This window comes from Schistocerca nitens, chromosome 8, assembly GCF_023898315.1.
Source record: "Schistocerca nitens isolate TAMUIC-IGC-003100 chromosome 8, iqSchNite1.1, whole genome shotgun sequence".
Classification (NCBI taxonomy): Eukaryota; Metazoa; Arthropoda; class Insecta; order Orthoptera; family Acrididae; genus Schistocerca; species Schistocerca nitens.
The window spans coordinates 516,197,662-516,223,400 of record NC_064621.1 but is presented as its reverse complement, the minus strand read 5'-3'; the positions used below and the strand labels follow the sequence as shown (position 1 = coordinate 516,223,400).

The 25,739-nt window shown below is 43.0% G+C and overlaps 1 protein-coding gene across 1 annotated transcript in view; it reads left to right on the top strand.

Annotated features, from left to right (window-relative positions):
* The window catches only part of LOC126198585 (E3 ubiquitin-protein ligase Iruka-like), a 135,920-nt gene that overhangs the window by 72,311 nt on the left and 37,870 nt on the right, over nt 1–25,739 (top strand). Inside the window, exon 4 of the mRNA XM_049935026.1 lies at nt 11,429–11,542. Coding sequence (XP_049790983.1) covers nt 11,429–11,542 — 114 coding nt within the window. The remainder of the gene's footprint in view (nt 1–11,428; nt 11,543–25,739) is intronic.

The following is a 25,739-nucleotide window of genomic DNA, read 5'->3' as shown; positions in this document are numbered from 1 at the left end:
TTTGTTTGTGTGTCTATCGACCTGCCAGCACTTTCGTTCGGTAAGTCACATCACCTTTGTTTTTAGATATATTTTTCCCACGTGGAGTGTTTCCCTCTATTATATTAATATCATTAATTTGAACCCAACAATTATGTTTGTTATTGTCACTGTTGCATTTCGAAATCTTTCCTGTCGTCTTATTTTCTCTTTGTGTTTTTGCCAGTAGTTTCACTTTGTATTCACCTTCTCCTTTTTACCGTAATCTGCTATACAATTTTATCCCGCCTATATATACTCAATAATACGTAACCCACTTCCAAACCAAAAAAAAAATTGCTGCTTTCAACACTACCGCTGCTATAAAATCCACTGTTTCTAGTTCACAAACAGTTCCTTTCACCTTTTAAACAACCATTTCGGCTATTTCTAATAACTTTCACTTTATTTCCATTTCCGTTTTTCCCACATCACTGATAATTTTTAGCTGCTTCCCACAGGTTTTAACGTCATTATTTCTTCGTCAGACAATTCTTAGCCTCATTTTCATAATCTGCCACTACAAAACCACTCCTTTTAATACATTACACGCAGTTTTTTCGAAATTTTCCCGAATTTCTCCGTCCTTTAACGTGCTTTGGCGGCAACACAACCACCTAACCTTTGTGCACATCGTTACCTACCAACCCAAGTCCAACACAGCCCAGCTGTAACCAACACCTTTTCGCCTTTTTCACACCAGATCTCCAGTTACTTTCCAGTTCACCTTTATCTCTCCCCATATATTTTTATTTTCATTTTCATTTCAGCCTCATGTTACACTTTCCACCTTCTAATACCATGTCACCCTCACAACACCCCCACAACGACCCCATTAAGTTTTATTTACATTCCCTCCGCAAACATGCCTTCGCCCTAGCCAGATTACACTCCCATATTCTATTTTCTCAGGCTTGTCTGACATTTGGCATTACCCCCAAAGGCCTCACACTTAAAGTTCGCATCTCTGGCTGCAACCCTTCTTTCCATCAGTCCCTATACCAGTTCCAAACTGAACAATCCTTTGCCCTCACCCACCTAATCCTTCACCTACACATCAACTTAGCCAATGAACACACCCGTCAACTCCTATCCTTAATAAAAGTCCTTAATCTTTCCTCTCCCACATCCACACTGGCTGTTCAGAGCATCATCCTACAGGCCAACCGCAAATTAGAACAGCATGCCACCCTCCACCTCAAAAAACTATCCAATCTCCTGGTTTCCCACCTCCGGAAAGGCAACTCACTCACCCTTCACAACCTTTCCAGCAAACCTCAACCTCCTCTCATTGCACACAAACCCAGTCTCTCCCATCTACTCAATCTCCCACTTCCAGCTCCACTCCCTCCAAAACCTCAAAATTCCAATCAACACAATCTGGAACCACACCACCCTAATTCAGTAGTTAACCTTTCCTCCAAACCTCTCTCCCAATCCGAAACCTCTGTCCTATCCAAAGGCCTCACCTTCAGCCCCACTCCCAGATTCAACCAAACAGCCCTCGTCAAAGATTTACTGTCCTACTCTCGTACTCTCTGCTGGAAATATCACTTTGCCATGAAGAAAAATGATCCTAATCCTACTCCTAATGATCCAACTCCCCAAGACACTATCCAAATTGAACCCTGCCTGGAACAGTTCCGTCCTCCGTCGCAGCGGGACCCACCTCCTCTTCCTCAAAATCACCCTCTCCAAACCTTCCAGGAATTTCTGACTTCCAGCCTTGCATCTCAATCCTTCTTAAAAAAACTTAATCCTACTTCCAACATCACCACTGCTGAAGCCCAGGCTATCCGTGATCTGAAGGCTGACCGATCCATCGTCATTCTTCCGGCGGACAAGGGTTCCACGACCGTGGTACTTGATCGTCGGGAGTATGTGGCTGAGGGACTGCGTCAGCTTTCAGACAACACCACATACAAAGTTTACCAAGGTAATCCCATTCCCGATGTCCAGGCGGAGCTTCAAGGAATCCTCTGAACCTTAGGTCCCCTGCAAAACCTTTCACCTGACTCCATCAACCTCCTAACCCCACCGACATCCCGCACCCCTACCTTCTACCTTCTTCCCAAAATTCACAAACCCAAACATCCCAGCCGCCCCATTGTAGCTGGTTACCAAGCCCCCACAGAACGCATCTCTGCCTACGTAGATAAACACCTTCAACCCATTACATGCAGTCTCCCATCCTTCATCAAAGACACCAACCACTTTCTCGAACGCCTGGAATCCTTACCCAATCTGTTACCCCCGGAAACCATCCTTGTAATCATTGATGCCACTTCCTTATACACAAATATTCCGCACGTCCAGGGTCTCGCTGCGATGGAGCATTTCCTTTCACGCCGATCACCTGCCACCCTACCTAAAACCTCTTTCCTCATTACCTTAGCCAGCTTCATCCTGACCCACAACTTCTTCACTTTTGAAGGCCAGACATACCAACAATTAAAGGGAACAGCCATGGGTACCAGGATGGCCCCCTCGTACGCCAACCTATTCATGGGTCGCCTAGAGGAAGCCTTCTTGGTTACCCAGGCCTGCCAACCCAAAGTTTGGTACAGATTTATTGATGACATCTTCATGATCTGGACTCACAGTGAAGAAGAACTCCAGAATTTCCTCTCCAACCTCAACTCCTTTGGTTCCATCAGATTCACCTGGTCCTACTCCAAATCCCACGCCACTTTCCTTGACGTTGACCTCCATCTGTCCAATGGCCAGCTTCACACGTCCGTCCACATCAAACCCACCAACAAGCAACAGTAGCTCCATTATGACAGCTGCCACCCATTCCACATCAAACGGTCCATTCCCTACAGCCTAGGTCTTCGTGGCAAACGAATCTGCTCCAGTCCGGAATCCCTGAACCATTACACCAACAACCTGACAACAGCTTTCGCATCCCGTAACTACCCTCCCGACCTGGTAGAGAAGCAAATAACCAGAGCCACTTCCTCAACCCCTCAAACCCAGAACCTCCCACAGAAGAAACACAAAAGTGCCCCACTTGTGACAGGATACTTTCCGGGACTGGACCAGACTCTGAATGTGGCTCTCCAGCAGGGATACGACTTCCTCAAATCCTGCCCTGCAATGAGATCCATCCTTCATGAAATCCTCTCCACTCCACCAAGAGTGTCTTTCCGCCGTCCACCTAACCTTCGTAACCTGTTAGTTCATCCCTATGAAATCCCCAAACCACCTTCCCTACCCTTTGGCTCCTATCCTTGTAACCGCCCCCGGTGTAAAACCTGTCCCATGCACCCTCCCACCACCACCTACTCCAGTCCTGTAACCCGGAAGGTGTACATGATCAGAGGCAGAGCCATGTGTGAAAGCACCCACGTGATTTACCAACTGACCTGCCTACACTGTGATGCATTCTGTGTGGGAATGACCAGCAACAAACTGTCCATTCGCATGAATGGACACAGGCAGACAGTGTTTGTTGGTAATGAGGATCACCCTGTGGCTAAACATGCCTTGGTGCACAGCCAGCACATGTTGGCACAGTGTTACACTGTCCGGGTTATCTGGATACTTCCCACCAACACCAACCTATCCGAACTCCGGAGATGGGAACTTGCTCATCAATATATCCTCTCTTCCCATTACCCACCAGGCCTCAATCTCCACTAATTTCAAGTTGCTGCCACTCATACCTCACCTGTCATTCAACAACATCTTTGCCTCTGCACTTCCGCCTCGACTGACATCTCTGTCCAAACTCTTTGTCTTTAAATATGTCTGCTTGTGTCTGTATATGTGTGGATAGATAGGTGTGTGTCTGCGAGTGTATACCTGTCCTTTTTTCCCACTAAGGTAAGTCTTTCCGCTCCCGGGATTGGAATGACTCCTTACCCTCTCCCTTAAAACCCACATCCTTTCGTCTTTCCCTCTCCTTCCCTCTTTCCTGACGAAGCAACCGGGGGTTGCGAAAGCTCATTTTGTGTGTGTGTTTGTGTGTTTTTTATTGTGCCTATCTACCAGTGCTTTCCCGTTTGGTAAGTCATGGAATCTCTGTTTTTAATATATTTTTCCGATGCGGAATGTTTCTTTCTATTTGATATATATATATATAAAAGCAGTTTAGTTGCAGATAGTGTGTGTATTATATTCAGAAAAGTATTCATTTGCTGTCAGACCAGTAAAGTCATATGTTTCACCGATTATTGTACTTGCCTGAAAAACTGTACCACTGGAACAGAAATTTTTGTAGACAGTATTTTTATTTATGTATTGTTATTTATGTATCTCGTTTAATGATTACATTCTTTTGTTGTCCAACTCATACAAAATAGAGGGTTATGTAAATAATGTAGGAGTAACAACAATATTGGGAAAGGGATAGATTGCTACGCACCATATAGAGAAGATGCTGATTCGCAGACAGGCACAATGAATAGGGTGCTAAATATTTCAGTTTTCAGCTGAAAGGCCTTCTTCTGAAGTAGAACACATGCACGTGCGTGCACGCACACGCACACGCACACGCACGCACCGCACGCGTGCCGCCCCCCCCCCCCCCCCCCCCCCACACACACGCACCGCACGCGTGCCCCCTCACACACACGCACGCACGCACGCGCGCGTGCGCTCTCACGACCCCCTGTGGAGGACAACTGCACCTGACGGACACAACAGTCTGGCGTGGGTGGTGGGAGTAAGGAGGAATCAAGGGGTGGGGGATAGAGGAATGACAAGACAAGGGTGGTGAAGGTAAGGTTGATGCCAGGGGTTACAGGAATGTAGGATGTATTGCAGGAAGAGTTCCCACTTGTGCAGTTCAGAAAAGCTGGTCTTATTGGAAAGGATCTAGATGGTACAGGCTGTGAAGCAGTTGTTGAAATGAAGCACATTTTGTTGGGTAGCGTAATAGAGGGGTAATAGAGGTTTAAGAACTGGTTGTCTGTCTGGATAAATGTAGATGTTAAGATCTTCATAGCATCTATGCAAATACTCCTCTGCGCATACTTTGATAGCCAGCATTTCCACCTGGAACACTGTATCGCCCCCAGGGGCTCAGCATTCATTTGCTGAGTACGGGCTTGGCGACCCCGGGGTCCTGAGCTGGGGACTGGTCAGCGCTCTGGTCTGCTCTGTGGGAGGTTGCTGCTGACCTCCATTCTAGTGACCACTTCCCCCTTTGGATTCGCCTCCTGGATGAGGCTGTTGCATTACCAGTGCTGCCCCGGTGGCACCTCTGCAGAGCTGACTGGACACTTTTCAGTCAACTGGCTGTTTTGGAACACCGTGCCAGCATCCACGAATGGGTAGACCATGTTACAGCCGTGATCTCCCATGCTGCTGAATTGTCAATCCCGCGGTCATCCCAAGAGGCGTCCTGTCCCTTGGTGGACCACTGAGTGCTGCTCAGCCATCCGAGCCCGCCGTGCAGCTCTGCGCCGCTTTAAGTGCCGTCCCTCAGCTGACAATCTTGCGGCCTTTCGGGTGGCAAGGGCCAAAGCGCGGCGAGTGATTAAAGAGAGCAAACGACGGTCATGGCAATCGTTCTTGAACTCCATATCCCACTCCACTAGTTCTACGAAAGTATGGGAAGCCATCAGGAGGATTTCCGGGAAACTCAGCCAACTACCTGTCACGGCATTGCTGCATCAAGGATGTCTCCTCACGGCGCCGAGAGACATTGCCCAGACACTGGCCATGCATTTTGCAGAATCTACTGCCACTATTAACTGTGATCCAGATTTCTGCCGTTACCGCCCTGCCATCGAGAGGGGTCACTTGGACTTCTGGTCTCCAAATTCTGAACCCTACAACTGCCCCTTCACAATGTGGGAACTGGATTCGGCGCTGTCTGTGGCTCATGATACTGCGCCTGGTCATGATCAAATCTGGTACAGCATGCTGCAGCACTTGTTGCTGCCATCGAAGGAAGTTCTCTTGAATTGTTTTAATAAGATATGGTTATCCGGCAGGTACCCTGACTCGTGGAGGGAGGCGATTTTGATTCCCCTCCTCAAACCGGGGAAGGACCGAACGCATCCCAGTAGTTATCAAAGTATTGCATCGACAAGCTGTGTCGGGAAGACGTTGGAACGCATGGTCAACCGTTGCCTGGTTTGGCTGCTCGAGACCAGGCAGCTCCTTAGCCCCTCAGTGTGGCTTTCGGAGATGTCGTTCCACTATAGACAACTTGACCCTGCTTGAGGCGGCCATCCAGCAGGTCTTCCTACGTAACCAGCATTGTCTAGGTGTATTCTTTGACATTAATAAGGCGTATGACACTACTTGGCGCCGCCTTATCCTCAATCGACTCCATGAGTGGGGCTTTTGTGGCTGTCTCCCCATCTTCATTCGGTCCTTTCTTTCCCACCGCCTCTTTCGATATGGGGTTGGTAATGTACTATCTGATTTGTACGTGCAGGAGAATGGTGTTCCTCAGGGAAGCGTTTTAAGTGTCACCCTCTTTGCTGTCGCCATTAACAGTATCACGTCCACTATCCGGAGTCCTGCCCAGTGCTCCTTGTTTGTGGACGATTTTGCTGTTTTCTGTTCTTCCTCCAGTCTTGTCACTGCTAGTCGGCAGTTGCAGCTTACGATAAAGCGCTTAGAGGCATGGACTGCGAAGACGGGTTTTACCTTTTCTGCAGACAAATGTGTGTGTGTTCATTTTAATCGTTCTCGACATCTTTTTACCTCCCCTGAATTGCGTCTGAGGGACACCATTCTTCCTTTTAGAGACACTGTGAGGTTCCTGGGCCTCACTTTTGATTCCAAGTTGTCGTGGTTGCCTCACCTTAAAGACCTCAAGGTGCGGGCCCTGAAGGCACTGAATATTTTGAAGTGTCTGAGCCATCGGTCCTGGGGAGCAGATCGGGCGCGTCTGCTGCAGTTTTATAGGGCTATTGTCCGATCGCGTCTTGACTATGGTTGCACTATGTATGGGTCAGCAAGGCCTTCGTATCTGAAGATTCTTGACGCAGTACACCATGAGGGTATCAGGCTGGCCACTGGTGCCTTCTGTACCAGTCCCATCCCCAGCCTGTGTGCTGAGGCAGGAGAACCGCCGCTCGCCATCCGGCGGAAACTCCTCATGGTGTGCCGGTTGTATCAATTCCTTGCCTGTTCTACCTCCCCTGCGTACTCTACCGTTGCCCTACCGCCTATGGAACGTCTCTTTTTCCAGTCGTCCCAGGGCAACGAGACCATTTGGGATTCGTGCCAAGCATTTGCTTGAGTCCCTTGGTGTGGAGCGTGTGGCCCTCCAACGACAAGGTTTTACCCGCCTGCCTCCCTGGTTGCTCCAGAGGCCCAGCGTCCTTTTAGACTTGTCAGAGTACCGGAGGAGCTGCACTCCTCCGTTTGTTTTTACCTCCTTATTTTCCGATATTTTACACCAGCATCCCGACCATGTACCAGTATTTACGGATGGCTCTAAACAGGGGGACTCTCTTGGTTGTGCTGTTGTTTTCCCTGATCGAGTCGTCAAGTTAAGACTTCCTGTGGCGTTTGCCGAATTGTTTGCGATCTTGCGGGCATTGGAGCAGATGAGATGTGTTCCCAGTCTTAAGTTCCTCATCTGTTCTGACTCCCTGAGTGCCCTTCAGACCATGCAACACTTGTACCCAGCGGATACGATCGTCCAGAACATCCATGATGCCCTACTCCACCTGCAACGGCAGGGGAAGGAGGTTTCTTTCTGCTGGGAGCCGGGGCACGTGGGTATTAGGGGAAACGAACTGGCGGATGTGGCTGCCAAAGATGCATGTTCCCTCCCTCACGTTGTTGAATGTGCCGTCCCCCTCCGTGCTGTTACCTCCCTTTTGCGTTTTCGTGTTATGCGTCAATGGGAAGAGGAGTGGCTGGCAGTCGGTGACAATAAGCTGCGTCTGGTCAAGGCCACCACGCGGCCAGGGCGTACGTCCTACCAGTCATGCAGGCAGGATGAGGTTCTCCTCACTCGCCTCCGCATCGGGCACAGTCCCTTAACGCATGGTTTTTTACTCCGGCGGGAGGACCCCCCAATCTGCAGTGCTTGTGGCGTCCAGATTACTGTCCGTCACATTTTACTTGACTGTCTTTTATTCTCTGACCAGAGGGCGGTGGTTTCCTTGCCACCGGATGTGCCCTCTATTTTGCAAGACGATGCAACGACTGTGGTTAAGGTCTTACGGTTTTGTGTCCTGTCCAATCTGTTGCCTCGGATTTTAGGGAGAGGGTTTTAATGTGCTGCTGGGTCACTGGCTTATCCAGGTTTTAGGTAAGAGGTCCGCCAGTTACGATTACCTCCTTGTTTCCCTTCGGTTTCTGTTCTCTTTTCCTTGTGTTTCCTTTCCTTTTTTAGTGTGTTTCTTCTCCTCTTGTTTTGCTTCTGTCTGTGAGGATGTGGAACTGCGTCAGGTCTGTGTCTTTTAGCCGTTCTCCTTGTTTGCTGTCCGTCTTAGTCCCTTCACTGCATCTGTTCCTGTTTTTATGCGTTTGGGCGCTGATGACCACGTTGTTTAGTGCCCGTAAACCTCAAACACACACACACACACACACACACACACACACACACACACAACACTGTATCCAGCTTCACTAGAGAGATTGCTCTCTCTAGTCTAGGCTGTACCCCATATACTTCGGCTCTAGTGCCTTCATCTGTTTCAGACATACCAGTAAACCGGACTATGTCTTCTGAATTTTCGTGGTTCATTCTTTCATTGCTCCCTTCTTCCTACTATTACACTGAGAGATTTTCTGAATGACCGCTTCCTTATTTACCATATTCACTGTATTGATGTGTGATTCTGGGTATCCTGTGGAAGACCTGGTGAAAGACCTGCTCAATCCTCCCATCCAGCACTTATGCTCCACTGCTACCCCAGGCTTATCCTACGCCATCAGAGGCCAGGCCACCTGTGAAAGCAGGAATGTCATATACCAGCTCTGCTGCATCATTGCAGAGCTTTTATATTGGTATGACTACCAACCAGCTGTCCTCCAAGGTGAATGGCCACTGCCGAACTATGCCCAAGAGCAAAGTGGACCACCCTGTGGCAAAACATGCAGCTGAACCTAATATGCTTGATTTCAGTGGTTGCTTCACAATCCAGGGCATCAGGATCCTCCCTCCTGCCACCAGCTTTTCTGACCTTCGCAGGTTGGAGTTATCCTTAAAACACATTCCCCACTCTCAACTTCAATCTATGGTAACCTGCTGTCCCTGCACCCTCCACCTAACAGTTTCTGCTCTCTCTGTCCTATCACCTCCTCCCAATTCAAGTTTCTTCACCCCCATTGTGCGCTACTCTCTGCCTGTGTGTCCACTGAACATTTCCCCTTTTCATCTCATCTCATCTCCTTTCCTTTCCTTTCCTGCTCCTGCCCCAGCCCCTGCCCCTACTCCCTCCCTCTTCCACAGCCTCCCGAAGCTGCACCTGGTAGCCATATCCTGATGCCATCTAGTCCCTGCACACTCTGCCAGAAAATGCTCTTCCCCTGCCCCTATACCCTGTTATCCCTTCCTCTTCCCTGCCCCAGTCCGGATTGCGCTTTCATTCTACGCGACGGGTTGCATTCTATCTGCAGTGGCTGGAGATAGCGGTCATGCGTGTGGACGTGTGCTTGCTTGCTAGTGTGTGTGTGTGTGTGTGTGTGTGTGTGTGTGTGTGTGTGTGTTTTCTTTTCTGAAGAAAGCTATAGGCGAAATCTCACTGTGTAACTGTCTTTTTGTTGTGGCTATCTGCAACTTGGTGTCTCATCTTTACGGTATAAAATGGAAATGAGCATTTGGCATCATTGGCCAGGAGGCCCCTTACAGGTCTTATTACATTTGACACCACATTGGACAACCTGCGTGCTGGATGGGGATGAAATGATGATGAAGACAACACAACACCATGTCCCTGAGCGAAGAAAACCCCTGACCTAGCCGGGAATTGAACCCAGGCCTGTAGGATGGCATTCCATCACGCTGATCACTCAGCTATTTTTGTCATTAACAGACATGTCTATTTATCCTCTCATATTAGTTCAACACAAAAGAAACAAGAATGCTTGCATTTCTGAGGAACTCTTTGTTGTAACTTACTGTTTTGCAACTGTTTTTAGACCTTCAGCTTTACGCTGTGACTAGTTTCATACATTGAAATATTGGAAAAAAGTGACTGACGTTCATGAACAGAAGTAGGTCTTATGTTGAAGGCAGTTACCATTAATTCAACATAAGTGACACTTACATAAATTTATGAGCATGAATCATGTTCCTTTCATGATAGACCTCATACGTAACTTTGTGGTGGATTTAAGGACTCGTCTGTAGTAGACTGTTCAGGTGCCTAAGTTGATCGATTTAATGAAACTTATTACAGTGCTGACTCGTACAGTTAGAGGTTGAAAAATAGGTTCACACACAATCACAATAACAAAAAAAGTTTTGATATTTGCTGCTTTCCAGTAAGAGAAGAGAGACACAGAAAGTTATGAAGAACAATAAGAAACTTGGACCTATTTTCGTACCTTGAAGAATGTGTGTAAATTAGGAAATCAATCTCATGTTATTACTTATTATGGTAATCAAACTTAAATGGATTTTTCACTGCCCTTTGCTGATAACTTTTACTAGCCTCGTGTCATCCCCATCCCTCCCCTCTCCCTCCACCCATCTAAAACTCCTCAAACTAGTGCATTAAAAATATTGTCAGTTTCAAGATTAGAAAATGGTGGAAGTATTTCATCAGTAAAACTAAGAAATTCGCGATAGAAATGTAAGTACTGTCATCCAATGCCAAAATATTAACATTGAATAGTTGGCTACAAACCTGAATTATAAACTAGGTTTTCGAAAAAATAGTGTTTCTAAGGTGTAACTGATAAACAGATTCCATCTGCATTGAGTCTATATTAATCTTGATTGTGATTTCATGTTTTGCAACTGTCTATTTCGTAGACTCCAGCAATATTTTTATCATTGGTTTCACATCTCAACTGCTGGATCTATGTGCTTGATTTGGGGTCTCATTTTTTTTACCTTTTTCTGGACAAATTAGTGTATTATGTTAATAACCTTCCCATTTAAACATAAAATTTATCTTGCAGTTACATGATTTTAAATCCCCCATGTTATTTAGTTTAATACAGCTGGTGTCTCTAGTATGAATAAAGTTCGGTCCTTAAGTTTTGATTATTTTCATGTTTCCTGATATAATCTGGCTATGCTTACGTTGTGTCTTTCATATACTAGTTTTATTATTCCGAATATACTTTCAGTACTATATAAGCCAGAAGAGTAGCATTTGCATACTAATTTTGTAACAAGAATTACAGGAGCAATTCTGATAGTCTGGTTGTGAACCCAGCACCAGTTAATTCTGTTGAAATTAGTATGCAGGTTTTTCATCTCTGTTCAAGTAGTACTTCAGTTTTCAAATTGCTAATGTGCTCTTTTACATTTTAGGTTTAGAACTCGTCAGTTGGAACCTATAGAGCACCTAATTCAAGATTTTATTGTGAATCTATCAGGAGTTGGATGGGGAGCATTTGGAGGGAGACAAGGAAATGCTGCACCAGTGTAAGTATATGGCTCTGATGCTTAATGTTCCACATTTGTTGTGTAGTTGTTTGTTTGTTTAATGAGCTCAACATTGTGGTTATAAAAGTCCTTACAAGTCTTCAGAAATGAATGTGGTTAATATATGTAAAATTGCAGACAGGGTCAAAAAAAGCACAGCTGTGAGTTGGCAACAGTTGGTTTACTGATGATGCATATATTAACTGGATGGGCTAACCATCCTCTGCACAAAGCTCAGGCACAACACAAAATCTTAAAACAAGGCTCACATTCATCTCACCATCACTTCAAATTGGGGGCGTATCTGCTAACAAAACAGCTTCTGCCCTTTTGTCATATCAGGTACTCTCAGTAGCTATACTCCATACGTCAAGAGACCAGCTCTGACAGCTGGCAGTGCAGTTGCCAGTATTCGATTGGACGGGCAGTGAGCCAGCGGCGGGGGTTGCTGGGTGACAGACGTTTCCATCCCACACTTCGACCCATGGTAACACTCGGCTCCTTCAGAGCCTAACAATGCCACGTCATTCATTGCAGCATTCCTGTAGGGGCAGCATTTTGCTAACCAATGTGTTCCTTGATGGAATATTTTTTAACATGCACTACCGGTGTTTGTCAACTTACATAAACACACACGTAAATATTTTCTTTAATGATGTTACAGCCATTTGACTGCAACAATTTTTATTTTATTGTTATACGGTTCAGATTTTACTGTATTTCATACCAGTCTATCTTTTTTGGCATAAAATAAGTTACTGTACTTCAAACTGGCCTATGGCTGAATTCTGGATCATATAACAGTAAAACACAATTATTACCGTCAAATGGCATTAACGTCATTAAAAAAAATTACCATGTCTATGGTTCCAGCCAGAATAAAAATTACTCACAATCAGATTTTCAACATTAACAAGGTAAAGCAAATTGCACAAATGTTACATGTAAAATATTGAATAAGGATGTTACCTCTGTTTTTTCTGGGGGAGAACGGAAACACCAAGATAATAGACGTCTGATTGGTCATCTCTTGTCATGATGACATAGTCTTCTGTATCTTCGCTGCTGCTGTCCTCATCGTCTGATAAAGAAATTACAGTATTATGAACGGATTCTTCTCTTACACTTTCTTCTATGTTTGACCTTGTAAACTTTTTCCACACATGGTTCACGACGTTCTTCCAATTTTCTGGCGTTATTCGTATGACAGCCTCATTTACCAGCCCTCTGTGTGTCTCAACGTAAAGGTTTTGTTTTGCTCCATGACGTCTGTTTTTGTTTGAGCCCATATGAGTTCAGTTATGCTGTAACGGCAGTGGTATGGTGAAAGACGTATAACTCTGTGGCCGTGGCTCTCTGCTAGTATATCAATCGTATAATGCCTTTTCCGTGGCTTGTATCGTTTCACTAATTCCAGATGTTGTGCTTTCTGCATATTCCGTTCAAAGCCTATTTTATTATCTTTCAACCAGCTGACTATATCCTCTCTCCTTGCAGAAGCCATTGGTGCCTTATTTAATTGTACTGAATGGTACAGCGCATTGTCCATTACAAAAACACTACAAGGACTGACGTTTGATAGCAAACAAGTAACGAACCAGTCTTTGAATGTATCATCTCCTCATGGGTGGTGGTTCCCCCACCCCCCCCACCCCCTCCTGCAATATTATCATAGCATTGAGCACAAAACTGTTCATACAGCCAGCATGAACTGTAATGAGTCGCCCTTCCTTACCAGTTGGCACACTCATAGTTCCGCGACGTGTGTTGTCTGTCCATGCAGCATGCATAGATATCCTCCATGGTGAGCAAAGCGCTGAAGTAATTGGAGCACATCGGGAATGTCGGCCCCTCATCATGCCTCGTCTGATCCACAGCTCTCAGAATCGCGTAGGGTTCAGCATGGAATATATTAAACTCATTGGGAAGACATGCTCTTGGGGGTGGGGGGATGGAACAGCTAATAGCGTGTCCCTGTTTGTACTCAACAGTACATACTAAGCTAAGATCCAGCAACATATTTAAAAAGTTAAAAAATCTGTTCTTAAAAAATAGTCTTGAGTGAAAAGTTGGATACAAATAGTTAAGTTTACAAACATCCTGGACATCAACAACGATGGTGACACTCTGACCCTACCCTGCTTCAGTATGTTAATATCACACATACGTTGTTGTTGTTGTTGGTCCAGTCTTTGGTGCAGACTGGTTTGATGCACTTCACCGTGCTGGTTGATCTTGTAAGGGTCTACATGTCTGCGTACCAATTGCGACCTACATCTCTTTGAACTTGCATCGTGTATTCAAGACTTGGCATCCATATACAATTCTCATCTTCCACACTTCCTTCCATTACCAAACTGACTATTCCTTATGGCTTCAGGATGTGTCCTATCAACCAATTCATTCTTTTAGTGAAGTTGTACCATATTCTCCTCCACCCTCCCCCCCTCCTTTCCCCCACCACCCACAGTTCAGATTTGGTGCCAACTCAATTTCAGTTGTTACTCAGTCTACCCATCTAACCTTCAGCATTTGTCTACAGAACCACATTCTATTCTATTCTTATCTGAACTTCCTGTTATCCACATTTCACTTCTGTACAAGGCTACACTCCAGGGAAATGGCTTCAGAAAAGCCTTCCTAATACTTAAATTTATCTATGATAGTGATGTAGGCCAAAACAATGAATGAAAATGTGTACCAGCACCAGAATTCAAACCTGGGTCTCCTGCTTGCTAAGCAGATACAGTATCCTTTACGCCATACTGGCTCTACAGATACCACAGCTGCACAGACTACCTTAGGATGTTTGTGAGTTAAGAAGGGGAATAGCAATGGGCTGAGGCATGAGTTGGAATTTGTATTTATGAGGGACACATACATGCAACTGTGCTATGTGTAGTACCAGTACGGCAAAACAGACAGTACATTTGCATAGTAAGCAGGAGACCCAGGCTCGAATCTCAAAGCTGGTACAAATTTTGATTCACTGCTTTGGCCTACATCATTATCATAGATACAGGTTAGACTCAATATGTCTTGAGAATACAGGCTGTATATACTTAAATTTATATTAGATGTTAAAGAGATTCCTGATCTTCAGTAATACATTTCTTGCTATTGCTAGTCTGCATTTTATACCTTCCCTACTTCAGCAATCATCAGTTATTTTGCTGCCCAGATACACTTAGGTCTGTTAAATGCTACATTGCTCTTATACTGCACAGTTTTGTCACTTGTGGGTGACTTCTGTAAGGTTGTTGTTAGGAAGTTAATTGTTGCTGGAAAGACCATTGATAAGAAACTTCTGGAGCTTGAATGGTTATTTGACCACGAGGAGTCTGCTTCTGCAGGTAAATTTGGAATAGGACTTGTCCTATAAGGATTATGGATTCCTGCATTTTTAATACGTTAGTCCTGGCAAGTCACAGAACATACAATCTTGAAAGCAGCAGCCAGGTCAGTTTCTTATCAAATAAGAAGGGCAAGAAAATCACAAAATGCTTAAATCATAAAGCAATATCCCAAAACATTAGCCTTGGTGAATGAAAAATAGAGAGCATAATTAAAATAAATATTTACTATTTTTCAGGATAGAAATTAAACTTATTCTAGCAAACCTTTCTTATTTAAAGTGTCCTGCCCACTATCCTTTCCAGCCCTCCCACAGTGGTATTCCGCCGACCACCGAACCTACACAATATACTCGTCCATCCCAACACAACCCCTGCTCCCAATCCCTTACCTCATGGCTGATACTCCTGCAACATACCTAGACACAAGACCTGTCCTGGACATCATCACACCACCACCTACTCCATTCTGGTCACTAACACCATCTATCCCATCAAAGGCAGGGCTACCTTGCCTGTGAAGCCAGTCACATGTTCCAAAAGCTAAACAATCTAAGCTGCAACCACTGTGCTGCATTCTATGTAGGCATGACAATGGACAAGATGTCTGTCTGCATGAGTGGCCACTCACAAACTGTGACCAAGAAACAAGTGGACCACCATGGAGCTGAACACGCTGCCAAACATTATATCCTTCATTTCAATGACTGCTTCACAGCCTGTGCCATATGGATCCTTCCCACCAACACCAGCTTTTCTGAACTGCGCAGGTGGGAACTTTCCCTGCAATACATCCTACGTTCCCATAACCCTCTTGGCCTCAATCTTTGTTAGTTACTGTCCTCACCCATTCAGACCCTTCCCCGTTCCTATTCCAGCACTTCAAAGCTGTCATTTCACCATCACCCTTAGTCTTATTATTTCTCTCCCTTTCCGCTACTCACTCCCTCCCTCCCCTCTCCACTTCTCCCCTGCCCTCCGTTTAACCTGCAGCACTTCACTATCCACCATCCCCACTGTACTATCCCTCCCCCTCTTTGCCCCAGCCTCCTCATTATCCCCACCCAGTCGCCACTCCCATCATGCACTGGTGCTGCTGTTCACAGTGTGGTTTCAGTTGCCTGAAACTGCATTTGCGCGCGTGGGCACGGGCGTGGGCGTGTGTGTGGGATACCATTAGTGTAAGGAAATAAGTTGGAGAGAATATTCGTGACTTTGTATCTAAAATAACTTTCAGGTGGGAGGGCTCTAGAAGAATGGGGAGATGAGCACCGAATCATTATTTGTGTAATTTTTAGATGAAGTGGTGCTGTATACCTTTTCAGTATTGCAGAAGATTATTATAGATGCTTTATACATAGGAATACCTCAAATTTGGCTGTCTGCAGTAAGTCCAGGTTGTGTAGAGGAGAGTGGTACCTTCAAAATCCACTCTGGAAGTGACTTAAGAGAATTCTAGATTTTAGAGTCCAAGCGAAGAGAGAGTTGATCATTTGCCCTAGTGTCCTCAGTGTCATTCTGAAATATGGTATTGGTGGCCAGTGCTGTTAAGATTAAAGTACAGACACCTGCAGAGAATCTTGAAGCATTTTGGCTAGTGAATGCAAAAGCACCACTGACAGAGTGCAAGAAGGGATCATTGCACCATATAGTTGACATTCATCACTGTAGTATGAGAATCTATAAGGATCATCTCAGGGAAAAGCATAAGCCTATAGGTAAATTCAATTCTGAAAGTCACACTAATGGAAATATCTCGCACCATGGTATAGTGCTTTCATGACAAAAAATCTATCAGGAGTCCAGTTCTATGTTGTCCTCGCCTACCAAGAAGCTAGAAGAGGGGAAGAATTAATTTAAACCTAAACAATGACGAGGCCTATACTGTGGCTTATAATGCTGCTCGTGGTCCAAACTTAACTTTATAGCATATTGTGACACCTGGGTGCTGAATCTACGATCATTCTTGATTTTATTTATCTAAAATATGGGCTGATTGGAAATATCCTGACTTGAGGAATCAATGATTATTTTTTATTTTTGTTTTCTTAAACTAGAGAAAATGAGAGAGGTGTATTACTTCCCACTTGATAGATAGAGGTGTCTTTGTATCATTGCCTTTGTTTTAATCTGGATAAGATGTTTCTCAAGCTGCTGCATTTCTGGTCCCTCTTTTACATTTCAATGTTACCTAAAACACCTCTGGAGATTAAAAGTTGAATCTTTCTTTACAAGAAAATATTTGGCCATGTCACAGCTTTGACACAGCTCCTGTAAGATACACAAAAAATTTACATTAGGTGCCATGACAGCTACTTGACTTTTCATCGATATTAAAAAAAAAAAAAGTGGTGGATATATGGTCAGATATACTTTTTAAGCATTGAAGTGACTATATCTGCCATACGTCAGTTACACGGCAGTTGTCAAGTTGAGATATTGAGCCCTGTATTGGGAAGGGAAATCCACAAGATTTGGGCTACATTCTTAGAAGGCTTAAATGCAGGTACCAGGCGTAGTCTCCAGTCTTGGAAATAATTTTAACTTGTCTCTTACAGTCAAAGTGGAGTGTACTCATGCACGTCATGTAAAGTTAATAAAGTTCCTCTGTTCTGTTCTACCCTTCCTGTTAATTGGTAGAGAATATAGACACGAGACTTTAGTGATTCCTTCGTGTTTATTGTGTGTCCTGGACACTGCTTGTACTTGGTTGAAATTCAGAATAATTTGTCTGTGTGCATATGTGGATTTGTGATATTAAGTTACAGATGACAAATTTTTATTGTTGCTATCATAAGGAATAAAAAATTTTTGATTGTCTCAAGCAATAATTATAAACACACAGAGAGAAAAATGTCTGGTCAGTACTTATCTTCAGAATGCAAAATTACAGTACTCCCGATAAACATTTAAAAGTGAAACTATTACTAGCATTCAGAACCATTAGTTCCTTTCCGAAGGACATTGGATGGATAGGTTGGGGAAGGTTGGAAAGGAAGGCAGGCCACTTAGACTCAAGAATGAGAGTGATCTTTCTCTGGCAAGGACAAAGGGATTTATTTTACCCTTTGGTGGGTGCGCCTTTGGAACTTCAGTGTTTGGTATCTTGCTGCTTTTACACCACAATTAGAGTTACATTTCTAACATTAGGAATTATAATATTTATAATTATGATCAGTAGCTGCATTTTCAAGGAACAAATGCAACTTTACTTGCCTCTATAAAAATAATCTTTTATTTATTTCTTGCCTTCACAACTGTCTGTCATTGTAATTTATAAGGTGCCAATAGTCTTTGTCCCCCCCCCCCCCCTCCCTCACTCACTTATTTAAAAAAAATAATAACTTAATTACACTGAATTATGTGAAAAGAAAGTAACAAGAGAACACATTATGAAACTGAGAACTCAGAAGCTCCCACTCTTGTTTACAATTGTGAATAAATTAGCTTCCATCTGCAACTCACTTTCACACTGCATACACTTTGTGTCTGTGACACTATGTTTCTTGCATACATTTTTCTTGCATTTTAGCGTACTGTTTTTGCTCTGTTGTTTTTATGCCTGTCACACATGTAACAAATTCCAGGTTTTGCTGGTCCATGGTCTGCTCTTCTCCGTGCTTATACTTGGTCAAGAAGGCATGAATGTCCTTGGTAATTGTTTGAAGTAACACTCCTTGATTTAAATGTTCTTCCATCAGGCCAAGAGCAAGATGTTTCAAAAAATTCATCTTCTTCCTTTATTATGAGCATTGTTGAATTTGAAAATAATTGTTGCATTTACCCCGGAAATACCTAGATGTCTGTCAAAAAGTGCAAGAGGTCATAGTCACGTAAATCAGGAAGTGCTGTAGGATGAGCGCATCTGATCCTTAGTGTCTGCTCCCGCTTAGGTAGCATTGTAGCCTAAATTCACTATCGATTTCTTAGTCTCTTGGTCTATTGTACTGTGCATTGTCAATAAAAAAAAATTACAGCTTTGTTCCTTTAGGAGCAGCCAAGGACAAACAAAAATCATCTTGTAAACTGAAATGACGTGATTGGACTTCTGTGGTATTATTTTCATGGAATTATGGAGAAATTTCTTTCTTAATTTTCTTCCTGGATCCCAAGAAAGTCAATACTGTGCCGAGGAGATTTTCAGCCAGCGGGTAGCTACTGTAGTAATTGTCAGTCATAAGATTTCAGTTTGTTTTCCCAATTGTGTTGCCAACCTCTGTACAATGTCATCAGGCTTGTTAGACTTCAGCTAGGGACCAGACATTTACTTGCCACAAGAGATTTCAAAGTTCAGGGTATAAAATGTTTTGGCATCATACAAGACATAAATCTTGATCCAATATTTTGCAGGCTTATTGGAGACATACTGTACAAATTCACGGGGTCCTCTGAAAGGATGCAACATCTTTTCAATAGTGACAAACTAGCTGACTCTATAGCGAGCAAGTCAGTTGCTGACAAATTCGTGATGGAAGTCCTGAATAGACACTAGTTTCTCACTTTTGTTTTCTCTTATTCCGGGTGCCCAAGTTGTCGAACCTAAGAGCTGAAAGCTGAAAGTGAAAGCACTTACAGGTGAAGAGAGTTCAGAAAACAATCATTCCTGTGCCATCTGAATCCCACAGCAATTCGTGTGCCCTCATTTCCTTATATCTATTAGATATAATGCACCCAAGAAGCCGTTATCCCTGGTTTTGTGTTGTGTATGCAGTCTCTCTCTCTTTAATATTGAACTTCCGATCATGTACTATTCTGGATGTATTGATTTGTATTTCCCGCAGTGTTGTCAATCATCGCATCAGTAATAAATAGATAAAACATATCAATTTCTTTTTTCATAATTATAGCACTTGCTTGTGAACTTGGCAAAACTTTCAGGTTGCTTTTGGCATTGGTTTTAGGAGGAGGAGGAAGTGCTTCACTTATCCAAATAGTTTCATATATTCCTGTGTAAAAATGGTAATCATCTGTTTGTTGTCACCCCTCTTCAACCATGTGATAATCTGTTACCTCTGTTGATTGTTCAGAGTCACTGCTGTGGTTTTCTTTTTCAATAACTTCTTCTTCCAGCCCAGATTCGCATGAATCTGTCAGTTATTCTTCTCTTAGTCCTCAGTACGTACAATTTGACAGTACCTGTAAAATGCATTCTTTTCCCCATTTCCACACTTTTCTGAGACCTAATGAAACAAATGTCTATAAGGTAAGATATTGTTTGTAAAACTACATCCAAGATTTAAAAAAAAATAAATAATGAAAATTTCATATGGGAACTTTGATTTCATTTGAATATTTATTACATACTCAAATAAAAGAAACATTACCTTGAAGCGAGAGAAAAACCCAAGTATAGAAAATACTTAAATCAGAAGCCACATAGTGGTAAACAGACTGCAGACCCAACATTCACTTTCCAGACAACAATAGCAACCAAGCCACTGTAAACGTGAATTGCACAAATGTAGCAAGTTGTTATGAATAACAAATACGTATTTGGACATGCACCCAATTATAAAACTGTCTTTGATATTAACAGAAAGCTAAATCTTGCGGCTAACTGCTGCAGTCATGCTCACCGAAGGGATGAAATTTGTAAAATGTAGTTCTTGTTATTTCTTTTTGCATAGCTATTTTAAATGTAAGAGGAATGGAAGTACCACACAGAATTGTGGAGGCTTGTATGGCCATTTGTTGACATATTACCTGATGGCTACTGTCTTGGGGGGGGGGGTCTTCATTTTACATTTATTTAATGATTTTCCTGATGCTTTGCCAGCACAAGGGGTGAGAATTGTCAAAGGGTCACTGTCAATCGCTTGTGGTTGTCAGAAGTTGAGCCCCAGGCTGGACTTTTATGTACCTGTTACGCCAACATCTGTGAGCTTTCTCCTGGTCATTACCTCTGTAGTTTTCCCCCCGGTACCTGCATTGGTTATCTGCTGCAGGATAGAAATCCAGGATCTACTGGCAGAACATAAAGAAAATTGTCACACACACGCCAAAGATCCTGAGACAGAAGCCAACAGGCAATACATCAAGTGGCTATGAAAGCCTCAACAGTTTTATACTATGCTTCCGGGGAGAGGAGGCTTCAAGATAGTAATGACACTTTAACCAATGAAGGAAGAAGAAAGTTCTTTTGCTGTCCGCAGATGCCTTTCAGTCACGGTGCCAGGGTGAATAAACCACACGAAAGTTTCTAAAATGCGAGCACCTGTTCACTACTGGCCAGGTGCAAAATATCTGACAGGATGGAATGAAGTATTCTTAGTGAGCAAATTCATGCAACATGGAGATAGTTCACAAGAACTGATGAGCAACTTTTGGACATTTGTCAATGTGGTGGTAATAAGCATCAAGACAAGTGGGATAAGATCAACAGCAGCACTCACTGGAACATGCAGAACGATCATGACCACAACACCTAACGACAGAAGAAAAATGTTGAAGTATGTGAAAATCAGAATGACATGCCGTTTCCTGACACGTCAATCACAGTGATAACCTAAGCGAGCAACCATTTATGTTGGAGGAGCTGGCTGTCCAAGAAGGAGGGAATTTTGTTATCATCCCCAGACATTTATCTATGGAAGATATCATTGGTAACACTGGAGTGACTATCAGATGCTTTCCATGTGAAAAAACAAAATAAAAAAATGTGCACAGAAACAGGTAGGAAATTGTATTGAACAAAATAACCAATATGTAACTTGAAAAGAGGAGTTACAAGCTATTGAGAGCCTTAATGCTGACGAGAGCATATTGATACTCCCTGCTGATAAGGAAACTGTGGTATTGTAATGAAGACTGAAGATAGTGAATAAAAGATAAATGACATACTAGACCAGACAATACATAGAAAGTTAAACAGATCTGAGACAGCGGGTTAGTCGGAATGTAAATTTTTTAACCTGGGTGCTTTCTCTTTCGGAGGGCATACAGAGAAACCTTCACAAAGCCGACGCCCTACCACCTTGATTTTATAGGTTGCCAGAATTCCATAAAGATGGTTTCCCGAAACACCGACTGTAAGAACTTAGTCTACCATTGTACAAACTGGCGAAACACTTTGCATTCTACAGTTACATGTGGGAAAGACTGACACATACGAAGTCTGTTCAAAAAGTTCCAGAAAATTCGTTATTTCGCGCCAATGGTGTGTTGGAGCGAAATGTGGTTGGCATCCCTACACACGCCTGAGATTAATGTGTAACTGCCATAAGTTTCATTGTTGTATGTCTGTTGGTTATTATTCAGTTCTGTATTGAATAGAATATTGTGTCGCACAATTTGCCAATTTCGAGATCGCAGAGTTAGAGGAGCTGTGCGTCTGCATTAAATTTTGCATGGAACTGAAGAAAACCTTTTGTTCTTGTGAAACAGAACAGACCAATAGCTGCACAAATTGTCAAATCATTACCTGAGCCAGAAAGGAGGAATGATTAATGTGCAACACGAATACGTGAGCTGCAGCACCTCAAACACAAGATCCAATACTTTGAAAGTATTCCGATGACTGATGGGTACTCCACCAGTTACATAAGAAGTGTAACAAAACATAACACTGGGCAAAGTGACAATGGCACAAACTTGACACAAAGAGTATTTCAAACCAACCAAGATCAGAGTAGCTGAAATTGGTGAAGGGCAAAAGGGCCCCCACTTATAATGTCACAAATGTACCACATGTTGTTTACATGTGCAAAAGTCTGTTGGAAAGACTGGATGACCCAACAGCACCAGAATCAATTAACATAAACAGTATTGCTGGTTGGGATAGGTGGAGAAATTGGCTGTGGTGTGGCATGCACTGTGTGAGACAGACTATATAATAAAATTCACTGTCGCAGACATTTTCCCTGTGGAGAAGAGCTACCATACTCACTTGTTCAGGGAAGCCATAAAAATTCACAAACATAACATTAGTTTCAACAAGAAAGAAGAAAGGTTCAAGTCAAGAATCCTGGATTCCTGTGCAGCTGGGAATGACTGTTGCAGGTATCAGGAGGAGAACTACAGCAGTAATGACCAGGGAAAAGCCCCCAGATTTTAGCACAACAGGTAAGACTAATTCCCAGTTGCAGATTCAACTCCTGCCTGCCACCAGAAGGGTGAGCCTGTGAGAACACTACCCACTCTTGCTGGGAAAATATTAGAAAAATCACTAAACACTGTCAGAAGAGCCCCAAGACAGAAGCCAACTGGCAATGTGTCATACCACACATACCCAGGGCAAGGTACTGTGATCCTCCATACCACTCAAGAGGAATGATGTGTATATCCATGTATTCTTAGTGATGAATGATACTTACAAATGAAAACTCCCATAACAAGTTATTGTAGCGAAGAGCACAGACATTGTGTGGATTTGTTATTTTATGTGCATGTGGAGAATTGTGCTGAGGGATGGTGTGAGTCTTAAAGGTGGGATAGCAATTGCAGTAACTTTGCGAGAGGAAGTACCTGTGTGAGTGAAAACATAGAAACTCTTGGTATCCCTGGTCTACTTCGGAAAAGCATGAAGCCCTCTGTGAATACATATTTTCTTAACAATAATAACGATGTTTAAGAAAATGAATGAAGTGTCATTCAGATTCATTCACCCTTTGAAGTGACTTGCATGTGGAGGTTTTTTGTTTGACGTTTTTGTGTAATAGAAGGTTGATATTATCTAGTTGATGTATACACTGATGGGCAATATATGGAGTGTATATAAAAAGGCTATTTGTATTTTATTCAAAAGAAGTCTAAGCTGCAGTATTACATTTCCGTACAGCAATAATCAAGTGAGGAGGAGACAGTCATTTGTTGCCTTATTCAAGACAACAGTTCAGCAAACAGGATGTAAAGTGGAACAATACTAAATTTTCATTGAAAAAATCGCATCCAGCCAAACTTGAACATTATATTATCTTCAGTACAGGATGGCCTCAATAAAAAGACTCAGATTTTTTCATGCCAATGTAATCTAAACAGCAAAGAGATTAGTAGAAAGCTGGTTTTAGTGAGTCTGAACACAAGAAATCAATGCTGGAGTGAAAAATAGCATACATAAAAGTCTGACAAAATTGAAATTCTGGTTAGTGTTGCAGGTGGAAATTAAGGTTGTTATGTAAGAACATTATGTTAATGTACCTGTACCTGTATCTTTATTATTCACAATTTTCTGTTGACAAAGTACAGATTCCATACCAATGTGCACATTTTCAGTTCTGCTAGTTGTATATGAATAGCTTGTTATTGGAAGAGTTGAGTCTTTAGTTTTTTTTTCATTTCTTCAGATGTTCACTGGTCTAGTCTGTCTGGATATATGAACTCGCGGAATATGCAGAAAATCATTGTCAGTATGTTGAACAGCTATAGCACAATGTTAAGATGTGCATTTGGCTCTTCATGTTGTGGCTGTTTTGTTTTGACACTCCTGTTTTAGTCCAGACAGGAAGAAAGATAACACTGTCTGGGGTAATTTTAGGGCATGTTTTGTAAATGCACAGCTACTTCATTTGAAGCACACTTTTTCTCACTGTAAGCATGTATTCAGAAATGAAGTAAAACACTGCCTTGATTATATTATTACTGTATTTAGAATGATGTCAATTATATTTTATTATTTGTGAAATATAAGTTTTATGACAGACTTAACTTTAATGTTGCGTAAGGTTCCACTTGAATTGGAAGTTGATAGTTTGGTTGTAAGTTTGTTAGCTACAATTACTGAACAGTTAGTCATTATTCAGAAAACAACCAGTGTTAAAGGAGCTCATACACTGATGACCAAAATGTTATGACCCGTACCCAATGTGAGACTGAGTGCCACATGGTGATGTTGAGGGCATGTGATGTGGTTAGGAAGGTTTGTAAGTGGAGCAGAAATAAATAGGGAATCATTCTAGCAATGGTACAGGAGACAAATGGGGAAAGTGAATTTGAAAAAGTGCAGATTGTGATGGCCTAGCACATGGGAATGAGCGTCTCAAAAATGGCAAAACTGGTCAGCTGTTGGTGTGTTACTATCATGATCACCCATGAAAAGTTGATGGTTTGTGAAACCAAGTGTAAATGACAACAGAACGTGGAAGTTATAGGCTTCCCCACTATAAAGCAGGATAGATCACGACATGTGATAGATCTGTTGACAGTACAGTACTGATGTACAAACAAGTTTTTCGAATGTGCCATTCAGAGTACATTTACTGAACACTAGGGTCTGAAGCAGACCACAGTGACATGCTCCTATTTTGACCCAGTGACAATGTGAATTGAAATTGCAGTGGGCAAGGGAGCATAGAGATTGGACCAAGGATATGGAGATGTCACCTGGTTGGATGGATCGTGTTTCTTGTTGCTCCAGGACACTGTATATGCCTCGATACACTGTAATTCAGGCGAACAACTGCTTGAAATTTGCGCCATGCCACAGACCCAGGCCTGTAGGGGTTATAATATGTTATGGGGAACATTCATCTGGGCTTCCATTAGACCTGTGTTAGTAATCAAATGCACCATGACAACTGTGGACGATGTGAATGTTGTTGCAGACCAGCTGCATCCCTTTGTGCTTGACGTCATCCCTGAACATTGATGGCATCTCCCAACAGGATAACTGCCTGTGTTAGAAGGCCAGAATCATGCTACTGTGATTTGAGGAGCTTGATAGTGAGCCTCATGCAGATGTCGTAACCACCAAATTTGCCTGTTGGTCAGAACCCTATGAAAATGTCTAGTAGGGTATTGGGCAGCAGCTCCGCATCCACAAATGACTGGCTCATAATTCATGGGAACTGTGAGACCAGTACATATTGCATTGGCATTGGCTCTGTATCATCTACTGCATAACAATATTT